Source organism: Engystomops pustulosus, chromosome 5 (genome assembly GCF_040894005.1).
Source record: "Engystomops pustulosus chromosome 5, aEngPut4.maternal, whole genome shotgun sequence".
In the NCBI taxonomy this organism is placed as follows: domain Eukaryota; kingdom Metazoa; phylum Chordata; class Amphibia; order Anura; family Leptodactylidae; genus Engystomops; species Engystomops pustulosus.
The window spans coordinates 190,742,965-190,766,109 of NC_092415.1; the positions used below are offsets into that span (position 1 = coordinate 190,742,965).

At 42.2% G+C, this 23,145-nt stretch overlaps 1 protein-coding gene across 14 annotated transcripts in view; it reads right to left on the bottom strand.

Moving 5' to 3' along the window:
• The window catches only part of KIAA1217 (KIAA1217 ortholog), a 421,655-nt gene that overhangs the window by 21,970 nt on the left and 376,540 nt on the right, over positions 1-23,145 (bottom strand). For 12 of the 14 annotated variants that reach the window (XM_072154151.1, XM_072154149.1, XM_072154145.1 and 9 more), the window contains 3 exons: positions 13,999-14,103; positions 12,147-12,199; positions 6,247-6,413 (listed from right to left, as the gene is read on the bottom strand). In XM_072154151.1, coding sequence (XP_072010252.1) covers positions 6,247-6,413; positions 12,147-12,199; positions 13,999-14,103 — 325 coding nt within the window. The remainder of the gene's footprint in view (positions 1-6,246; positions 6,414-12,146; positions 12,200-13,998; positions 14,104-23,145) is intronic. The other 2 variants (XM_072154147.1, XM_072154150.1) reach the window with 1 other exon arrangement.

The following is a 23,145-nucleotide window of genomic DNA, read 5'->3' on the forward strand; positions in this document are numbered from 1 at the left end:
CAGGGGCCTAAACCAAATTAAAGAGAGTGTACTGGGGCCCACGTGTCTGTGGTGTTTTAATAGGTTGAGTTTTCTCACACTTGTCAGTGATGGAGACAAACTACTAGTAAAGTCTCCCGGCTCTTGTTCGTGCACGACAGGAGCCGGCTACCATAAGGGAGCTTTACTGACTAGCTTGCGGCCCCCTGTTATATATTTAATAGGGACCCGTTCAGGAGCCAGAAGAGCCGGCTCTTCTTAGTGAACGGAGCCTAATGAGCCAGCTAACTAAGAAGAGCCGGACTTCCCATCACTATCAACTACATCACATCTTAGATGGATTGTCTAGTGGTAGAAACGCTTATGTGTAGAGACCGGCAGTATTTGTATCCACACAACAGTAATGTACCTCACAAAAATCAGAAAAGGGAATGTTTTCCTCATATATGTGCAACACCCTCGCCGATGCAATGGCGAGGGAGGGTTTGCGAATACGTCCCACCTGCAGGTAATCCCATTACACTACATGGTCCTGATAGGACATATGGGTATTGCAGTGGTGAATCCTGCCTGGCAAGGCAGAGGTTAAGTATTTTGTATGATGCAAGATGCCATTGTCCAATGATATGTGTTACATCCTGTGCTCTGTAAGCTGAGATGTGATTGGAGGAGCAGCCACCACCTGACCAAAGGGAGGTAATAAAACTCCCTGGCCAGGAATGTTCTGGGTCTTTTTGAGATCTTCTTTCAGAGAGATTCAAGTGTAGGAGAATCTTAGAGTGAGTGAGTGAGTAATCTCAGTCTAGCCCATACCAGAGCAGGAAGAGCCTAGCCCCTGCCTCTGAAGAGTGGAGCAAGAAGACTAGAGTTAGTGTAGTGAGGAAAAGGGGTATCATCTTACCTTTAAAGGTGATACCTGAAGCCCTACAGGACAAGCTGAAGCTTCCTACCAGGACACAGCTGCCTCCCAGCCTGCCCTCTACATCCAGGCTGGTGAACTATCTCCTGAGGCTCCCTCCAACTCACATCTCAGCACTCCATCTACTTGTTAAAGGCACGTTGCTGCGGTTCCTGCGGTTCAAATAAAGAACTGTAAGTTGTTTTCTTCAACTTCTGTCTCCGTCTGGTCCCTGCTAATACGGCTGCCTTCATCACCGGCACCCTGCCCATCACCCAGAGACTCACACTCGGGACATTAAGGGGTTGCCCCAGGGAGATCCGCTTCCCAGCCTCTCCCTCATCATTTCTTGCCAACACCACCCTGCTGGAGACCGGCCAGGCTGTATGACAGCCCTCCGGTTCCCCCGTACCAAGCACCGTGACAATAGCGTGCTTAGGCCGCAACCGCCAGCCACTCCGGTACCGCGGGCCCCGGCTGTCTCCAGGCCTCACCTCAAGGGCTAGGCCCCGGTGGGGGATGTTGCATATGCTTTTAGTGCAGTGTCAGGCTTTGGGGCCTTTACCTCCAAGCCATCATATCTCACAAAGTAAGGTGTTGAAATACAAATTTTCACATTTATAACATATACCCAGGTACTGAATGCGTTTTTGTGTTTTTTTCTCTATCTAAATTTATATTATTTTCAATGGAAGAGTCAAGAAAACAGAAAGCCAGTAATGTTGCCCATAACAACCTATCACAGCGCAGCTTTTATTTTCCAAGGATACTGTGAGAAATGAAAGCTGCAATGTGATAGGTTGTTATGGAGATGAGAGACTTTCTATATGACTGTTGTCATGAATCTGCTCTAATGAATCGGATTTTGGCAAATAGTCTAAGATTTTGGCAACCGCATTACAAAAAGTGGCATTTAGTGCACTAGGGGAACCTATTATTTGACAAATATATGGGGCAGTGTCATTCAGGAAAAATATATGGGATGATAGGGGACATTTATCATGCGCTTTCGCTTTGTGCTCCGACGTAGGATGACAGTCCTGCCCCCTGGTGCGCCAGGCATAGAAGGCGGCTCCAGCTGGTGTACGACTATGGCAGACCCTGCCTGGTGTAGAATTGTCCTATTACCGACAACCATTCAGGCATGAATCGTTGCACACTATAGCGAGTATGCGGACGTGGGACAGAAACACTCAGCTGTGCCCATTAGTGATGGACACCGGACACCGCTCCACTTTTAACCCAATTTTATCAGGTTAAAGGGGGTGTGGTGAGCCAATTAGGGGCGAGGTTTAGTGAGCTATCGGCTCATTGAGGTGAGCCGGCTCTTTCGCGAACGACCCATCACTAGCGCCCATTCCTCCACGACTACTTGGCGTAAAGGTGGAACTAATCACAATTATTTCTGGGCTTGTACGCCACAAAACTTGTGTACAAGCCCTGATAAATCTCCCCTAAGTGTCTTCCCCTGTGTTGATATTAAAATGAAGTAATAAGAATCTCTCAGTAGTGCAGTTATAGGGTTTGGGCCTATTGTAACAAGCCATTGTATCTCAGCTTAGAAGCAAAAAATTGGTGGTAATATGTCAAGAGTGGGTTGAAAATGATCGATAATCACTTCCCCTACTCGCTCCAATTCTAATCTGAGGATTCCTGGGTCCCAGCTTTCCTGTACTTCTGGGTGACAAAAAAAAAAGGATGAAAAGGATGAACAGACAAATCTCAGCCAAAAAGTGGAAACTAGTCAGGAAAGTATTAAAAAAGACCCTGCTAGTACTTTTTACTTCGGTTTGTACACAAAGGGGCTTATTTACTAAGGGTCCGCAGCCGCACTTGCACTGCTGTGACAGGGGATTGTGTCGCATGCAATCGGATTTTGTTGCAGCTGCGCTGCTTCCGTGCGACACAAATCGGGGGAGCGTGCCATCAGACGATACGACTGATTCGGACTGAGCGCAGGATTTAACTTTTAAATTATGTCGCAAAACAATGGACTTACATACACCTTCTTCTTCCTGGTGCATGTAAGTGCAATGTCTTGCGACACAATTTAAAAGTTAAATCCCGCACTCAGTCCGAATCCCCTCTTCATGAAAGCCAGCGCAGCTGCGCCAAAATTTAATTGCGTGCGATACAATCCCCTATAAATACCAATCCCCGAAAACGTCGGAAAGTCCGACGAAAGTGCCGCCGCGGACCCTTAGTAAATAAGCCCCAAAATGTGTTGTTTTTTTTCATTTTCTACAAATTATTTTTGGTCTGTTTGAGAAATAATTATGTACATGATCTTGTATTTCCCATCCAAGAAAAAAAATAAACATTGGGAAAGCAAAAATGTAATATGTGGGAAGGAATCCACAAATGTATGAAGTGGTCGGCAGAATCTCCTACAGTCTAATATACGTAACCATCATATTGTCACAACCACTTCTAAAAATTTTTTTTTTTAAAAGTGAAAAATTTACAACATAAAAAATATGTATTCAAATTTGGGATGTTCTAAAGTCATTCGGTTCATTTTACCTCCCAGACTTTCTGATATTATTTTCCAACTACTTCTTAATACAATACACCACCATACACAGGGGCTAAACCATCTTTTGATATTTTTGGAGATGTAATTGCCCCAAAACTCCTGTAGGTGGTGCAATGTGCCTTGCTATTTACACATACACTATGGATCTAGTTTCATCAGGTGAAAATATTCCCGACCACAAAGCGCAAATGAAATGCTGCAAATCTCATTCATCAGAAGACGACTGGTTTTATAATTTGTCTTCATCTTAGATTTCTGCACATGAAATCTGATAACAATTTGGCTACATCACAAAATTGTCACTGGCCGTAATCACCGCCCTGTTCTGTAATCGCCATTTCTTAATTATGATTCTCTCATCTCTCCAATAAGGGGCTGTATCCAGTGTCCACGTAGAAAGGTTTTTAGTTGTTATTTATTTTCTACGGTATATCAGTACAGGCGGTCCCCTACTTAAGGACACCCGACTTACAGACGACCCCTAGTTACAGACGGACCCCTCTGCCCCCTGTGGCCTCTGGTGAAGTCTCTGGATGTTACTATAGTCCCAGACTGCAATGATCAGCTGTAAGGTGTCTGTAATGAAGCTTTACTGATAATCCTTGGTCCCGTTACAGCAAAAAATTTTGAAACTCCAATTGTCACTGGGGCAACAAAAAAAAAAAAAAAATTGCCTGGAACTACAATTATAAAATATACAGTTTCGACTTACATACAAATTCAACTTAAGAACAAACCTACGGACTGTATCTTGTACATAACCCAGGGACTGCCTGTATATGGTCATATTATTGTTGTATTATTGGGGTCTCTAGGTCAATACCTCAGCTCAAAAACTTCTCCAAGACTTTTTATAATAATAATAATTGCGTTATTTATATAGCGCACACAGATTACGCAGCGCTGCACAGAACTTGACTTTTTAGGCTACACTCCATCAAACCGTGACATGTCACAGAGAAAAAAACAAAGTCGGCTCTGCTACATCTGCACTAATATTCTGTATTTTCACTTACCATTACTAATAACCTCTCAAATTCAGAAGGATTTTGGTTTATTTCCAAACTCCACATCTTTCTCCACTGAAGTATTTCTGGACTGTGACTTTCTATAAGTCCTTCTTTCCCCATGACGTCTTCTTTGTAAACCTCCCCTTACTTTCCATCCTCGCTGCCAGCGTCTTATTACTGCTTATTCCATGTCTACAATTACTAAACCTGGCAATAACTGTGCCCACTTCCCTCTATGATTATGTGTAATGGAGGATAATATAGATTCAAACAGATCTGAAATGTACGGTTATGCCAAGGCGCCTATGAGATGGGGGGGTGAGGGTGACTCGGGAATGCACATCTGTAAATGCAATGCAAGGACGCAGGTGCTCGCAACAATGGAGCGATATGAGCCTTTAGCTATTGTTATTATTTATCATGATTCTTACTACACACAGTGAGAGCCCCTTCTTTAGATGACCAAATAACCATACCAGAAGCAAATGAGTGTGTTCATCTACTATCATGATAAACCATGGACACTTACTCCTAGATTCAGATACTGTGACTGTGGTAATCTCCTTATATTTGTTATCCATGGCCTCCTTGCTTCTAAAATCAACTTAAAATAAGCCTAGAAGGCTCCTGGGGGCGTTACCAAAGCCCCTCTGCGCTGCAGCTTCACGGAGCACCTCCCCACTGCTCCCTCAGCACTTCTAGAGGAAGTTTCAGTATGCGGGAGGGGGAAGTGCTCATGCACAGTGTAACAGCCAGTTGAGTTGCAACATGGATAACACCCCCAGAGCCCTTCTGACTCATTAGCATAATTGTAAACATTGATTTTAGAAGGAGGGAGACCATGGATAACAAATATAAAAAGATTACCACAGTCACGGTGCCTGGATCTATGGTTTATCATGATGGACTGTGACGATAGATTTCCTTTAACTTAAAGGAAACCTACCTACCACGGATCTACCTATAAAGGTAGATCGGGTGGTAGGTGCATCTATAGGACGTGAGGAGAGCCCTTTTTAGGGCTAATCCTCACGTCCCCGCAATCTTTTGATATCGTTTTATTCCCTAAAATGCAGATTTTCTTAAGAGGCTACTGGGGCGTGGAGTAGCCGGAACTGAGGCTACACGGCGCGGCTACTCCACTCCCCAGTAGCCTCTTTGATCCTCCTACCAGAAATCCCACACTCAGTCCGAATCAGTAAGGTACGTGCCGTGGGACGATCCGACGGATTCAGACTGAGTGCGGGATTTAACTTTCAAATTGTCTCACAAGCCCCAGCACTTACATGCACCACTAAAAATATGGTGAACTCTGTCGGACCCGAGAGGGGAAGCGACACATGCAGGATATCGGGCGCACGATCTTAGTGAATCGCCGCACGCTGAATTATAGTTGGACAATGCACTGTGAACTCCGGTGACCCTGTAAGCACATGTGCCTCAATGTAAAATATATAGTGTATAACCAGAGCTGTAGGATAATAGATGTACAGCATGGAGGGGAGCCATAGTCTTCTGACCTCCATAGACTTTTTTGGATTCAGCGGGACAGTCTCAGGGGGTATTATATAGCGGGGGGACCACACAGTGGGGGGCCAAAATAGGAGAGGATTGTACATTGTAGGACCACAGAAAGAAAGTTTGTATACAATGTTGAGGATACAGGAGGTACTATAGGGAGCAATAGAATATGTAGTGACCACTGTGCCGGTCCACTAGGGGCAGTATTACTCTGTGTAACCATGACCAGGGGCAGGAGGCAGGGCTAGGGGTGTAACTCAGCATATTTTCTAGTTTGTAGTGAAACACTTCCCACTACTTACCTGCAGCTGCCTCATCTTCTGCAGTTGCAGTCGCAGTTCTGCCACGTTGCGCCTCATATCATGGAGACTGACTTGCATATCGGTAGAGCCGGATGGTGGGGCGTGGGAAATGACAGCTGTGCTCTCAATGATTGTTAACGAATTCTTCCCACTCGATACAGAGTGACCTGTACAAGTAACCGAAAAAAAGAGAGATAAAATACATCGCCCCTCGCCATTTACCTCCTAAACGTCTAAATCTTAGAATTCTGGTCAATTAAAATCTTCTCAAAATTCATCAGGCAAATGTGGGCTAAAAAGCTGTGACTGACCCAAGTCATAAACGTAAAGGGGGAGATTTATCAAAAGCGCTTGAGAGCAAAACTGTTCTAGTTGCTCATTGGAACCAATCAGAGCTCAGCTTTCATTTTCGCACAGCAGTTTATAAAATAATAGCTGAGCTCCGATTGGTTGCGATGAGCAACCATAACAGTTTTGGTCTCTGGTATGAAACTGCGCCACTTTCGTTAATGGCTGTTTCTGGTATTACAGCTGCTCCTTATTCAAGTAAATAGGACTAAGCTACAAACAATCTTTATATAAGTAACAAATGTAGATCACTGAGTGTGACGGAAAAAAACAGGGAGCACTAGGATTCCTTTTGGAGTAGTGGACTGATATAATTACTGTATATAAATCCTAAAGAAGTATATTTCCAAAGGAATCCGCACTGGCAATTGGGTAAAAAAATTCTTCCAAAATTGTATTTAAAGGGCATCTACAATCAGAATGAAGGACTGTATGCAAATGAGCCTGAGGGGCTCCAGGCTCTATAAGTGTTAATGGAGCCTGGAGCCCCTCAGGCTCATTTGCATACAGTCTTTAATCCTGGTGGTAGATGCCCTTTAATCCATAAACATGTAAAGGTCCGAAACATCACTACAAAAAGTAAGCGGTAACGCGTTTTGGACCGAATAGTTTTCTAGTCCTTAGTCTATTTGCCTGAAAATCTATTTGCATACCTTTTTTTGTAGTGATGTTTTTAACCTTTATATGTTTAAAAACTGTATGGAAAGACTGTATTAAATGAATTAAGACTGTATGGAAAAGAGCTCCGTTAACACTTATGGAGCCTAGAGCCCCTGGGGCTCATTTGCATACAGTCCTTCATTCTGTTGGTAGATGCCCTTTAAAATCAAAATTTGGAAAAAAAATTTTTTACCCTATTGCCAGTGTGAATTCTTTGGAGATATAATTCTTTTGAATATACTTTATATCTTGGATCTGGACCAAGCGTTGTTTTTACGATCTTACATCCAGTGCGGTTTCACGACCCGAGATATGCATTATACACGGGTCGGGCGAGCGACAGCACTAGTTTTTATTTTTCCTCTTTCTTTATAAATGATATAAAACTACAGTGTAACATTGTATTATACAGTCTGCTACACTAAGAAGAAATATCCGGAGAACTGGCTTGGTGACAATGGGGCTTGCAAAATGCAAATTCAGTGCTGGCAGAACGTGTGCCCTTGGATTATATGAAACATGCAAATACGGGTCGGGTAGCATGAAAGAAGACTTTGTTTGGAGCGGGTGTAGGCTGTGACTGTGCATGCATTAATCGCAGGATTATCTCCAATTCTAAGGGATGGAAAACATGGCTACTTGTTATTGAATGTAGCAGAAATTCTACATAGTTTCTGTGCTCCAAGAGACAGGCCAAGACAGGAAGAGTTGGCCACTAACGGGAAGGTACAGAATGCTCCCCGGGTTCATGTTATCACAGATGAAGCCTATAAGGAAGGGCAGGGCTGCCTCGGGTGTTGAGCTTGGAGCACCTTACTGTAAAGTACAGATCTAGTCTATTATATCCAGGGAAATGTGTACTTGGCATTCATCCTAATGTGATACATGAATACAACCGAGTCACCCAGAAGAAGGGGTTACCACATGCTATTATCCATAATAGATGTACAATACGTAAATGTACAAATTTCCAATATACTATCTGTATCAATAAAAGATCTCTGCATGAAATATATATACCGTATACACAAACACTTATATACACAAACACTTTAATTCTTTCTTTTAGAAGGTTCAAAAGTCTTGGCCATGCAATAAGTGTTTCTCTTATATTGGAATCCCAAATGTTCAGAAGTGATGGGAAAAGCCTCTCCTATTACTACTCAGGCTAAATAATAATAATATTGTATATGTATATAGCGCCATCATATTCCGCAGCGCTTTACAGATCATAAAAAAAAAAATGTAAAGATCTAACCTAGGGTAGGAAAAAAAGACAGAAGATTGATAAATGCCTAGGTCAGGCAAGAACAACCTAACTAGGTCAGAAGATCAAAATCTACACAGATAATTGATAAAGCAAACCAGAGGATAGAAGACGAAGCTCATCTCAGGCTAGATAATGATGATGAAGACGCAGACAGTCTAGAAAATTAAGACCTATGCACATCCCTATAACCATACATTGGGGCACATTTACTAAGGGTCCGCAGCCGCGAATCCGTCGGGTTTTTCCCGAATATTTCCTCTTTGCGCTGTATTTCACGGAATTGTGGCGCACGCGATCGATTTTTGGCGCAATCGCGACAGAAATCGGGGGGCGTGGCCACCGGACAACCCGAAGGATTTGGAAAAACCGCAGAATTTAAAAAGCCATTTGTGTTGCAAGATCAAGCACTCACATACACCAGAAAAAAGCAGGTGAACTCCAGCGGACCTCGGCGCAGCAGCGACACCTGGTGAATATCGGCGCACGGACCTTAGTGAATCCCAGCAGAACCCGCCGCTGGATCGCGACTGGACCGGGTAAGTAAATGTGCCCCATTATCTTTAAGATTCTGATCCACCTAAGTGAAAAAATACTGTGAAGATCTATTTAGGTCAGAAGACAAAGACCTGCCTAGGTCATAAGATCAAACAGGACCTGCACTCCTATTGTTCCATATGACTGTTTGTGCTCCGTAATGTACTTTGTATACGTCCCCTATGATTTGTAAAGCGATGTGGAATATGATGGCGCTGTATAAAGAAAGATTTATCATTATCAAGTCCTGCCTAGAAGACCTACAGAAGATCTAAGGCTGCATTCACACTGCCGCAAGGGGGGCGTATATACGGCCGATATACGCCCCCCATAGACGGTAATGGGCGCACGGACCGTGCGGCACCGTACCGCTCCGTACCCGGGAAAAAGATAGGACTTGTCCCATCTTTTCCCGTATGACGGCCCCGTGCGCTCACCTCCTCCTCTCCCCGCGAGCCGCCGTTGCCCGCCGTGCTACGGTACGGCGTGCAACGGGCAGTGTGAATGTAGCCTAAAGTGGCAGGCTATGTAACCTACCCAATACTAGAAGAGATCCGGAGTTTAGGTTTAGAAACATTTTGGCCTGGAAATGTGGTAAATCTCTGCTCCTGTATTTGTTTCTCTCCTAAATCCTCACCCCATGGCTCAGTGTCAGTCAGGAGGTGACAGCGGGGAAATAATGTATGGGTTTTGTGTTTTCTTCTCGATAGGCGCGCGGCTTCATGTTGTTCTTACATCCCCCACAAAAACGGGTTAATCACAGTCCCCCGGCTCATTGTGTTTAGCGCGACAAACAATACACAGCGCCTTCTGTTTCTGCTGAAAGGAAATTTATTTTGGACCGCAAACAACATTTCTGTGGCTGTTTTGACTCAGCTTGTCTTTTTGCTGCGCAAACAATGAACAATCGCTATCAATTAGGTAGATGATAAGGAAGAACTTTCTATGCACTGGAAACCACTGAACAGTTAGACATATTGATACTATATTCATCTTCCCTTCTAAGATAGAAGATATACCATATATCATATCCTTTATTATCTACTAATGTAGTCGTAGTCAGGCACTGTATAGATATCAATGTGAATCCCTGCTCACTGACATATTCCTTTGTTATCCCTCAATATGAACGTATCCCTTTAAAACTAACCCTCATCAGATAATGTTGTCACTATGCGTTTATTATCGGGTAAGCTATGGCAGACAATAGAAAGTAGTTTCTTGGAGCGGAAGAGAAGATAAATCAGTTCCTATTTCCAGTGACCTCTCTTTTACCTTGATGTCTTAAAGGGAACCTGTGACCACATTTTTCGCAGATCCAGCTAGTGGCAGGTTCCTATAGAGCCCTAGTAACTATCTGACACCCTTATTTTAGCTTAAAATACTTTCCCTCAGATCCCCATAAAATCAGAGTTATAATCTTGCCTGGTATCTATGCATCTATGGAGCGAGTCAAAAGGCGTGGCCTAATGTCATGTGACCAGGGTGACATCATCAATGTACCAATGTACATATCTGACCACATAAAACTATCACAGCAGCCTGCATGGACTACAATATGCTGTGATTTCATGAGATGTATGCTCGGTGTACAGTTTTATAATGCTAAAAAGTTAAAATACCTGCGATTATGTCATCCTGGTCACATGACATTACAGCTGCATACAGAGATAGGATGGAGAGGAGCTGCTGGGTTCAGCCCGGGGAGGCCATGCCCAACTCAACTCCCTGTTGCTATGCTTAGATACCAGGTAAAACTATAAAGTTGAATATATGGGAAGCTCAGGGGAACAATTTTAAGCGAAAATAAAAGGTGTCAGTTAGTTACTCAGGCTCTATGGGAACCTGTCACTAACTGTATTTGTGAAAAATATGATGACAGGTTCCCTTTAAATGGATTGTACTGGATTGGGAAAAATGTGGCTACTTTCCTCAAAGAAGACTTCCATGCGTTGTGTCTGATTTTGAACGGCTTTTAGAACACCATGTTTCTTTGATCTTATACAATCCCTTTAAGATGGATAACCGAAAGACCCCCACCAATCATCTCACCCTGGAGAGGGGATACCTTAAAACTACTGGAACAACTTAAAGGGAACTTGTCAAAAGAAATTGGCCTAATAAACCACTAGCAGTATGGTGTTGAGCAAATGAGCATCATCTAGATGATGTTTCTTTCATGGTCTGGTGTGGTGGCATCATCCAGAAAATCAAATTTGAAGCAAGATGAAAATTGGTTTTATGAAGTCAAGGAGGCGGAGAGTTTAACACTTAAGTCAAGGAGGTGTTCAGAGGCAGGGAGAGCTTGACTTTAATGTTAAACTTTCCACCTCCCTGACTTTGTACATCTAACTTGAAAGTTGATTTTCTGGATGATACCACCACCCTGGGCCATGAAAGAAACATTGGGGCGCATTTACTTACCCGGTCCTGCATGTTCCCCTATCCGGAATGTGTCAGACGATCATGCACTGTGCCGCGATTCACTTGCATTGTGCGCCCGATATCCTGCATGTGTCACTTCCCCGCTCAGGTCCGCTGGAGTTCACCATCTTCTTCCTGGTGCATGTTAGTGCTTGGGCTTGCGACACAATTTGAAAGTTAAATCCCGCGCTCAGTCCGAATCAGTTGGATTGTCCGACGGCCCGCCCCCCCCCCGATTTCTGTCGCATGAAAGCCGGTGACGATGCGCCAAAATCCGATCACGTGCGCCACAATGCCCTTCTAAATCCCTGTTCCATCGGCGCGATCACCGAAAGCGCCGAAAAATCCGACAGAAATGCAGCCCCGGGACCCTTAGTAAATTAGCCCCATTATCCAGAAGCTGTTCAACTTCTTGACAACATACTAAAGGTGGTTTATTAGTTTCTGATGACAGGTTCCCTTTAAATTCTCAGCCCTTCATTTGGGTTGAGAAGGCTCAGTGAGTGGTAATAAGTAGCAAGAGGTTAAGTAGACATCTTGGCATCTGACCAGCGCCCGAGGTTCCACCATGGCCAGAAGAAGACCACATCCTCTGAGTCAGATTCATTCAAATGTAAACACATGCCTGCAAAAACACACAAAAAAGACCACCCTTATACTGTACCTGGGCTGTCGGTGACCGGTGGCGTGTTGCTTGCCGACCTTAAGACTTTTTCACTAGAAATAAGGAAAACAGAAATATCGATCATTAATTTAAAAAAAGGAAAAAAATCACTAGATCCTGGGATATCGTAGGGTTTGTCAAGTGCCAGTGTGAACACCCCCCAATAATGGCATCCGTAACATTACACAAGACATTTCCATAGGTGGTAGGTAATCCTTAGCTCACTAGACACAGCCCGGATATCAAAGGGTTCCATCAAGATGTTAATGTCTGTGTTAGAAGAGTTAACGTCTGTATCACATGCATGATGATGTTTTCCACCACTGTTGTCCACCATGCACAGACCATGTCGGCACAGACTAAAGTACAACTTTCTAAGTGTTCCCATAGGACCCCATTATGGCAGCAGTGTCTTTTTTTATTGGGATCCACTTTCTTTTAATGTGAATAGAGACTAAAATGCAATAAACAGCATGCAGCGCCACCAAGTGGTGGCTAGAGGCAGACAGAATTTTATCAATTAAAGGGAACATGTCACCATTTAAATAATATCCAGTCTCCAGGCAGTATGTTATAGAGTACAATGAGCTGAGCAGAATTTTTATATATTTTATAGAAAACTGTAAGGGCCTGTTCACACATTGCGTCGACTAAACCGGCAGGAAATGAAATGCTGACTCAATGTGTGGTAGGGGGTGGAGAATTTCAATTACGTGTTTCAGAACGTTATTAAAACGCTAGGTGTGAACGCGCCCTTATGTCTTCAGTTATTTGGAGTGGTTGGATACACTGAACAGGCGCACCTTTTTTTCATTATACCCTACCTCTGTGTAGGGAATAGAAAGACATGAACCTCTTCTGCGAGTCCAACCAACCCTTGTTTTGACTCAAAATAAATGAAGACCTATCAAGAGATATGAACGGAGCCTAATTGGTAATTTTCTGATAAAATAAATCCCTACTCTTTCAATGCTTAGGAGTCCAGTGTGTGACCCTTGTCAGGGATTTGCCGTTTTCCGTGTATAACTATCAGGGGTAGATTAAGGCGGCCATCGTGCTTGGGCTGTATGAAAATTGTGGGTCATTATACATCTAATTATTAAATGGCATTCACTTCCTTCATATGGTACTAGAATGAAGATACTTGGGAAATGTGCAGGTCCCTTCTGTCTACTTTTAGTTCTGCAGTTTCAGGACCTTTGGAGGACCTTCAAAGGTCCTGAAAGGACCCTTGCATACATATGTGTTGAGAGCTTGAGTATTGTATGGCATCTATTACTCCTTTTTATCTCTGCAGGGCAGTAACAAACTTGCCAATTGATTCAGGTGGCCATGGGCCCCCCAGAAGCCCTGGGCCCTGGGCAGCTGCCCCAATCCCCCTTTATTATAATCAACTACTGATAACTATGCCACTGGACTCTCAGGCATAATGTAGACTGGTTAGCATTTTCATGGCATTAGGTTCTCTTTCTACGTCTATGCGAGAGATCTACAGCTTCAATAACTGCTGTAAGGAAATTTCTAGAGTTAAAAACAAGATGGTATAGATTCCTTTTATGGACCGATTTATAGAATATAGTACAGATCTCTAGGGGATGTTCCAAGTTAACAACGTGTGACCCATGCACAGGGTGCACTACTAGGACCCCCATATATGATGAGAATGGGGATCTACCCTCTCTACTTTTAACTCATTCCAGGCTGTACCATTCTAGAGATATCATAGTCTCTAAGCGGCTACGTTTCCATTTTCCGAACCTCTTTGACCCTCCCCACGTATAATAGAGTCATGTTTGCTGCCAGCAGAGTGAATTCCTCCCTGGATGTAAATGAAAAGCTCTCATATATTTACCCAGGTGCATCCTTATTGCTGCTGGGGCTGGGCCCTTTAAATAGAGCATTCTGGACCAGGCCAGTAAGACTAGCAATCTGTTTCTCCATGGCATGCATCCTCTCTCTGTAAAACAAGGGAATAACCCATTACCAAAACCTGTCGTACAATAAGTTACGTAAATATCCAGATCATAGGAGGTCGTCATTCAAAGTGGAAATATCACATACACAGCCAAAACAGTAAGAAAAGAGACTTTTGGGTTTGTAAAATATTGGTGTGCAATTTCGTAAGGGCCATGTTGTAATGGAAAGTGAAGACTCGACAAATGAGGTGGAAAGACTGATGTACGGTAAGGGCAACATAAAGGGCAACATTCGTCAAGCAATCGGCGCCTGTTTCCAGGTGTAGATTGCACATGTATCTATGAAGTGTCTGCACCAGTAATGTCCCCCGAGACACAATACTGTGCACAGAAAGGGTGCTCCGGAAGTCTGACACAATGGTGGCGCACGCCCGTTAAACTGAGTTCACTACAAAAAAAAAACTGGTGATCTGAGCTCATGTACTTTGGCACCTGCAGGGTGCGCCAGATTCATGAAGACCCTGCCCCATTATTACAACTATTACTAAATTTTAGCCCACATTTGCTATTGTGAAGTATTGTTATACATATTGTTTTTATAGGCTTGCTGAATACTGAAACTAAGAAGAAGTATTACTATGGATGAAGCTGATCACAGTCTACTCCTCTGCACCAAGGAATGCCAGACTACCTGGGCCAATGTTTACAAATGATACGAGTAATTTATGAATACTACTATCTGCTCCAGGGAAAACAGAGCCTTTGTTTCTGCGATGCCCATGTAATAATTTACAAACCAATGAACTATGGACATTACTTCTTTATCTTTAAATAACCAAGCCCAGGTCCTGCCCCACTGAAAGTTTCTGAATAATCCTTTGTGATGCAAATAAAGCATCTCACATCTGCCTAGCCTTGCATGGCATCACTTCTTATCAGAGATTGAGATCTTATACCATAGTTCTGTCTTGATGGGATTTCTTTGAGCTCACTTAGTGGATTTTATTAATAATTAGAGAACCTGAGGTTATGTAAACAGGGGCAGACACTATGACACTATGGTGCAGAGTGAATCAAATTCATCAAGACCAGTGCATGGTCTTCATGAATCAGGCTCCCAAGGTGCACCAGTTATATTCAGGTGCATTTAAGTTAATGGGCGTGTGCCACAATTATGTCAGAGTCCAAGGCCGCCGGAAAGCCCCTTTCTGTGCACGGTATTGCGTCGCGGCGTGCATAGTGCGGTAGTGACACAATACTAGTGCAAACACTGCATATATACATACACAAACAGTTTGGACATGTATTTAGGTATAATCCATGCCTGAAGCACACATTGATTTATAAATTTGTGACTCGGGAGGAAAATTTCTCCTTTGTCGAGTACGAGTTCACTGAGACATGAAACATCAATATTTGCAACTTTTATAGCAAAGTAATAAAGTTTTCAAAATGTAGTAACATTTGAAGATTTCCAAATGTATTCAAGAGACACTTTACCTCCCCTTTAAAATACGACATTGTCATTTATTACTTTTTACACCAGTTCCATATCACACGGGCTGGTATGAAATAGATCACCATAATTTCCAATTAGACAAACTGCAGATAATTAAAGGGCTGCAGGTGGTCCCCTACTTAAGGACACCCGACTTACAGACGACTCCTAGTTAAAGACTGACCCCTCTGGCCACTGTGACCTCTGGTAAATCTCTCTGGATGTTACTATAGTCCCAGGCTGCAATGATCAGCTGTAAGGTGTCTGTAATGAAGCTTTATTGATAATCATGGATCCAATTAATGTACTGCAAAAAAATATTGAAAATCCAATTGTCACTTGCCCAAAAAAATGTTTTGTCTGGATCTACAATTAAAAAATATACAGTTTCAACTTAAATACAAATTCAACTTAAGAACAAACCTATGGAACCTATCTTGTACGTGGGACTGCCTGTATTACATTGGAAAACAATGTGTAATATTGATTAAACATAAGGAGACTTTACCGCAGAGGATTATGGGGAATCTATGCAAATATATAACCTTGTTAAAAAAAAGTGGCAACTTTCATTTCCATAGCTGAAAGTCATATCGACGGAGAACCAGGAGCCTTTGATGAGAAGAAGTTGAATATTTTATGATATTCTAATATCCTGATTATTTTATCCTTCCCTTGTCCTTGTATAAAAAGGATCTGAACCCCTAATTCAATATTAGAGGCTTTTTTCATTTCCAGAATCAGACCCAACATGTAATAGTGTCTCCCATTTACATACGCGCACGAGAGCAGGAGATCAGATCAGCAATCTGTAAGGGGTTTGTATTTTGGAAAGGATTTTCTATGAGATATGTATAATATAGCGGCCATGTTCCATTCATTAAAATAGTGATTAGTTGCAATACCAAACACAGCCTGTGGAGATAGGGGGGCGCTTTGAAACTTATCCTTATATAAAACATAGACCACTGGGTTCTTTAACTTCAATAAATCATGGAAATGGAACTAATCTGTATAAATCCATCCAAGGCAACATGTTATAGAATGTAACAAAATCTGTATCCGGAGGGAAGAGGCACCCTATGAAGGCTTCTAGCCCCCTCTACATTCACTATAGTAATATCCATGACAGAAGCACCCTCAAAAAGAAGCAGGATAATAAGACATCTGAATTGTTCTGCCATATATAGGTGGTCCCCTACTTAAGAACACTCGACTTACAGATGACCCCTAGTTACAAACGGACCTCTGGGTGTTGGTAATTTGGTGTACTTTAGCCTTGGACTACAATAATCAGCTATAACAGTTATCACAGGTGTCTAATGAAGCTTTAGTGTTAATTCTGGTTCTTATGACAACCCAAAATTTTTAAAATCCAATTGTCACAGAGACCAAAAAAGTTCTGGCTGGGATTACAATGATAAAGTATACAGTTCTGACTTACATACAAATTCAACTTAAGAACAAACCTACAGACCCCATCTTGTATGTAACCCGGGGACTGCCTGTATTATGATAATCACAGAATAACAGACCATATACAGTAACGCTTCCATACTGTCCTAATGTAATTCAGCTAAACAGAGCCAAAATTGTACGGTCATAGATTAAAAAAAAAGGTGTAAAAATGAACAAGACCATGTATACTGACAATGTGCAAAAATAATACTTATATACAGAGCTCAACATCGTAGTGGTATAGATTGTGACTGTATAACTGAGACAATGGGGGTCATTTACTAAGGGCCCGATTTGCGTTTTCCTGACGTGTTACCCGAATAATTGGCGCAAGCGATCGGATTGTGGCGCATCGGCGCCGGCATGGCGGAACGAAAACCTGACGGATTTGGAAAAACCGCCGCATTTAAAAACCGAAAATGTGTCGCTTGGGAAGCGCTTACCTTCACCTGGTCCAGCTCGGTGTATTCCGGTGCGTTCAGATGATTTCCAGCGCAGCAGCGCCACCTGGTGGACGGCGGAGGAACTACCTTCATAAATCCCGTCCGGACCCGAATCCTGTGCAGAAAACGCGCCACTGGATCGCGAATGGGCCGGGTAAGTAAATCTGCCCCGTTGTGTAACATTATATATAAGAAGGGCCGGGGCCAGCACTGGGCATACGGTTTGTGGCGCATCGGCGCTGGCATGCACACGACGGAAATTGGGGGCGTGGGCGAACGAAAACCCGACGGATTCGGAAAAACCCCCGCATTTAAAAAAAAAAAAAAATTGTTCGCACGGGCCATACTCACATGCACCACGATGAAGACGATGAACTCCGGAGCACCTCGGCGGACTTCGGTGCAGCAGCGACACCTGGTGGACATCAGGCGCAGGACCTTCATGAATCGCTGGAAGACCCGAACACTCGTCGGAGAAGCCGCCGCCGGAATGCGAATGGACCGGGTAAGTAAATGTGCCCCAATGTATGCTCATACTGTACCCAAATGATACTGCTATACAGTGCTCATATAGTACTACCATAGATTAACAACAGCAACTATGTAACCAGGATCATATGAACTCATAATGTGTCATATGCCCGAATGCTTATGGCCCCTCTATATTCACTTCATGTAACACCCATAGCATAAGCAGCATCAAAGAGTAGCAGACTGACACAAAAGCCGAATACTACCGCCATATATTATGACAATCAAGACTAATGGAGACCATGTACAGAAACAATACCATATTGTCCCAACGTAGTTCTGCTAAATAGTGCCACAATTGTACTGTCATAGATTACCTAGGACCATATTTGCTCATGATGTGGCAAAATAATACTGCTAAACCGTGCTCTTAATAGTATTACCAAAGGTTAAAAAAGTGGATGTATAATGGAGATCACATATACTCATTCTTTGTGAAAATAATACATCTATACAGTGCTAAAATAGTACTGCCAAATATTAAAATAGTCAATGTAAATGTATTACTAAAACCATATGGACTAATTCTGTGCCAAAATAACACTGCTATACAGTGCTCAAAAAGTACTACCATACATTAAGACAGTGAATATATAACTTGTATACCATGTATACTCATAATGTGCCAAATAATGCCACTATACAATGCTCAAAATAGTAGTGGCATAGACTAAGGCAGTGAATGTATAAATGAAAACATGTATTCCCAAACTGTACCAAAATACTGCTATACGGTGATTAAAATAGTACTGCTGTAGTTTAAGACAGACTAAGGTAGTATAAACTCAGACTGTACCAAAAAAATACCACTATACAGCACTTACAATTGTACTACCATATATTAAAACAGTGAATGAGACCATGTATGCACATATGTACTATAATACTGCTATACAGTGATCAAAATAGTACTGCCACAGATTAAGGAAGAGTATGTGTAACCGAAACCATGTACAACTGATACTTTGCCGAAATAATACTGCTACATAGTGCTCATGATAGATTAAACCAGTGAATGTATAACTGAGACCATGTAAGCTGGTCCTGTGCCAAAATTATGCTGCCATACCGTGCTGAAAATAGTACTGCCACAGATTAAGGAAGAGTATGTGTAACCGAAACCATGTACAACTGATACTTTGCCGAAATAATACTGCTACATAGTGCTCATGATAGATTAAACCAGTGAATGTATAACTGAGACCATGTAAGCTGGTCCTGTGCCAAAATTATACTGCCATACCGTGCTGAAAATAGTACTGCCACAGATTAAGACCTTATAGACTCATACAGCGCCAAAAGATTACCGCAATACAGAGCTATTTGTAGAAAAAAAATACCCAAGCAGTGTGTGTGTGAGCTTTGGATGAAAGCTGCGCTTTGTATTCTATTATCCCCCTCTAAATTTGTCCAAAAATTGCTTTAATTTAATTTGGATTACAAACTCCATAATAAAGAGATCACATTTTCTTCCGAGCATCTTGAACCCGTCTTGACGTCCGGCCGTAGGACAAAATCTCTGTTTTCTAAGCTGCGCGGGGTAGAACCCGGGTCTATTTCTAGATTGAGCAATCTGGAAACAATTCGGAGTTTTTAGTAAATTATGACTTCTCCGGGATGATCTTGGCTTACTCCCGGAAACCACAACATACATCATTTTTGAAGGAAACGACTCGGAATCGGGGCAGAAATACGAAAAACTATGTGTTATTTTTTTTTTTCTTTCCTGTAGCCGATTCTATTATTCGAGACGCGGTGAGAGAAGATGAAAGGAAAGTGAGGAAAAATGTCCTCATATTTTATTCCATCAGGAAGAGAGGAGTGCGGGTGTTATTATCGCTATATGGTGAACGGAGGAGATTACACAAGAGATGCAAAGTCTCCAGGAGAGCCCGAACAAAGACACCCATGTTTATAGGTTGTTGAGTGACATCAAAAGATAATAACATTTTCCTTCGGGCTGTCAGTCACTTCTGTTTTCTCTAGTCAGGTGGAAAATATTACAAAATTACTTCTGTTCCCAACTCCTAAAAAGTGCACATAGTCAAATTAAAGGAGAACTACCACCAGGATGAAAGATTGTAAAACAAGCACACTTACATGCAAGTATATGCCCCCTTCTGGCAGAATCCACTTAGGTCCTTGAAAATGCTTTGGAAATTATGCTAATGAGCTTGAGGGGCTCCAGGCTCCATTAACCATGGAGCTACTTAGACTGATTTGCATAATTTTAAAGCCTATTTAGTACAAACAAGGGTATACGAAGAAAAAGGAAAAGAGAGGGGGCACAGAGCAGCGGGTAAGCATGCTTGGTTTATTATCCTGGATCCTGGTGGTTGGCATCCTGTAATCATGGAATTTTTTTTAACCCCTAGATATAAACCGCAATAAACTGCCTATAAGGCGGGGTAGGAGCATTATCATACAGTAGCCAAAAAGAACAATTGAGAAGCTTAAAGGAAATGTACCATCAAAATCCAGCACTAAGGGACATTACTCATAGATCCAGGCACCGGGACAGTGCTAATCTTCTTATATTTGGTATACATGGCCTCCTTCCTTCTATACATTGCTAAAAAATAGTACTGGTATAGATTAAGACAGTGAATGTATAACCAGGACCAGGTATGCTCACACTTGCCAAAATAACACTACTATACAGTAGGTACTCATAAAGTGATTAAGAAAGTGCATGTATAACAGTGATCATGTACACTCATTCTGTGCCAAAACAATGCTACTATACAGTGCTCAAAATAGTACTGCAATAAATAATACTGTACTGTATAACTTACTCATAGATCCAGGCACCATGACTGTGGTAATCTTCTTATATTTGTTATCCATGGCCTCCTTCCTTCTAAAATAAACTTTTTAAATTATTCTAATGAGCCAGAAGGGCTCCTGGGGTCGTTACCAGAGCCCCTCCATGCTGTAGCTTTACTGGCTGTAACACTGTCCCGTAACACTTGCCCCTCCCTCTGAGATTTCAGCAATCAGAGAGATGGCGGAAGTGCCGAGGGAGAGAAGGATGGGGAGACAGTGTAACAGCCTGTGAAGTAACTCCCTCCAGAGGCCTTCTGGCCAATTATAATAACTTTAAAAGTTGATTTTAGATGTAATGAGGCCATGGATAACAAATGTAAGTTGATTACCACAGTCCCGGTGCCCGGATCTATGAGTACGTGTCCCAGGTTTATCAGGATGGATTTTGATGGTAGATTTCCTTTCACCATACTGTGTCCATATAATTCTACTACATAGTGTCAAAATTGTACTAGATTAAAACTGTTTACATTTACCATGTAGTTCTACTATGGAAAATGAATAGTGTTCAGAAAACGGCTCTATCATTCAGTACAGAAATCTATAAAACGCCTTATTTCTTCCATACATTTACAGATTACGAGGCCAAATTGTGCGATATTGTAAAACTTTATACTGTGATACAGAGGATAATAGCGCCAAATAATAACTGAGTAACTGTGTAGCTGATACCACGTAATGATACCACACTGTGACAAATGATTTCCGCTATATAACTGCCAACATGTACTAATATCTTATATCATTCTGAAACTGTGCCATAATAATACCGCTATATGGTGCTCAAAAACAGCTGCAGTATTACAATTCAGTACAAAAGTAATAGTGCTTATATATTTCTTGCATACATTTACAAAGCAATGAGATAACAGTGTATATTACTGAAGCATACAGTAATAAAATAATACCGTAATACGTATTGTAGTACCAAATAATACAACTACAGATTAATTCTGTGCCAGAATGAAATTGCTACGCACTTCCAGTATCAATCACTACAGTATAATAACAGTATGGTACCTAAATAATTGTCATATTCATGTAGTCAAACGGTATCATATCATTATAATGTAATAATACTGCTATACAGTAAGAAACAGCGCAAAGTAATACCGCAATAAGTAACAATACAATACAGCGTCTACACATCAAGGCCATACATTTAGATCATTACCAAGTAACTGATGCCCAATAACAATACCATGCAGTGCAAAGAAATACCGCCATACTGTGCTTCAATAAGGATGTAAAAGTAGGAAACATAGATACAACACACAATTATCACAGTAATGCTCACAAACAAAAATTGTAAAAAAAAATCCTGAACATACGTCACACATTCCATGGAATAAAACACAACGTTCCTTCCATTACTCCATGGATCGTACCACGTGTGGTGAAGACTAAAAACATGGCTCAAGGCAAAATCACATAATCACAGGCTCCGTTCTGCGGCCTGTATCTCGTCTGATGCACATAGTGGCGGTGTTATTCACACTAATAAGCACTTCTCAGAAGGGTGCAGTATAAACGTAACCAAATGTCATAAAAGACTCCCTCAATCTAAACTTATAGTGGGATTTTGGCTCCGGCCTTTGGATCCACAGGCCTTTAATTTATGTAAAGGGTAAAATAATGATGAAGATTTAGTCGGCCATATTTATGGTTATTATATAGTGCAAGTGTCTTTTATTGCCTATAACTGACACACAGAGGGCATCATGGGAAGGAAGTTGGTCTTCGGATGAAGAGCTACAAAGACTAAGCCATGATATATCTAATATATACCACAGTTTTTGGACTATAAGACACACTTTTTAGCAAGAAAAATCTTGCTAAAAAGTGCCTGCGTCTTATAGACCGGAGGTCAGGAGGGTCCAGCACTGCTAAACCCTCCTGACCCCTGTAAGGCAGATAGGGTGATGCCCTGATATAGAGCTGCACCCGATCTCCCAGAGAGGAGAGGCTCCGCACTGCTCTCTCCTCTCCCAGGTGTCCTACAGGACCTGCGGCGATGTCAGAACCATGTGACTGATCACATGCGTCTTACATCACCACATGCTGCCAAGAATGGGGACATGCTGCGCTGGGACAAGGTAAGAAGAAGAGGGGAAGGGGTTCTGTGTGTGTAACTGTATGGACGAAGCAGAGCTATGTGCGTAGCTGTATGGACGAAGCAGAGCTATGTGCGTAGCTGTATGGACGAAGCAGAGCTATGTGCGTAGCTGTATGGACGAAGCAGAGCTATGTGCGTAGCTGTATGGACGAAGCAGAGCTATGTGCGTAGCTGTATGGACGAAGCAGAGCTATGTGCGTAGCTGTATGGA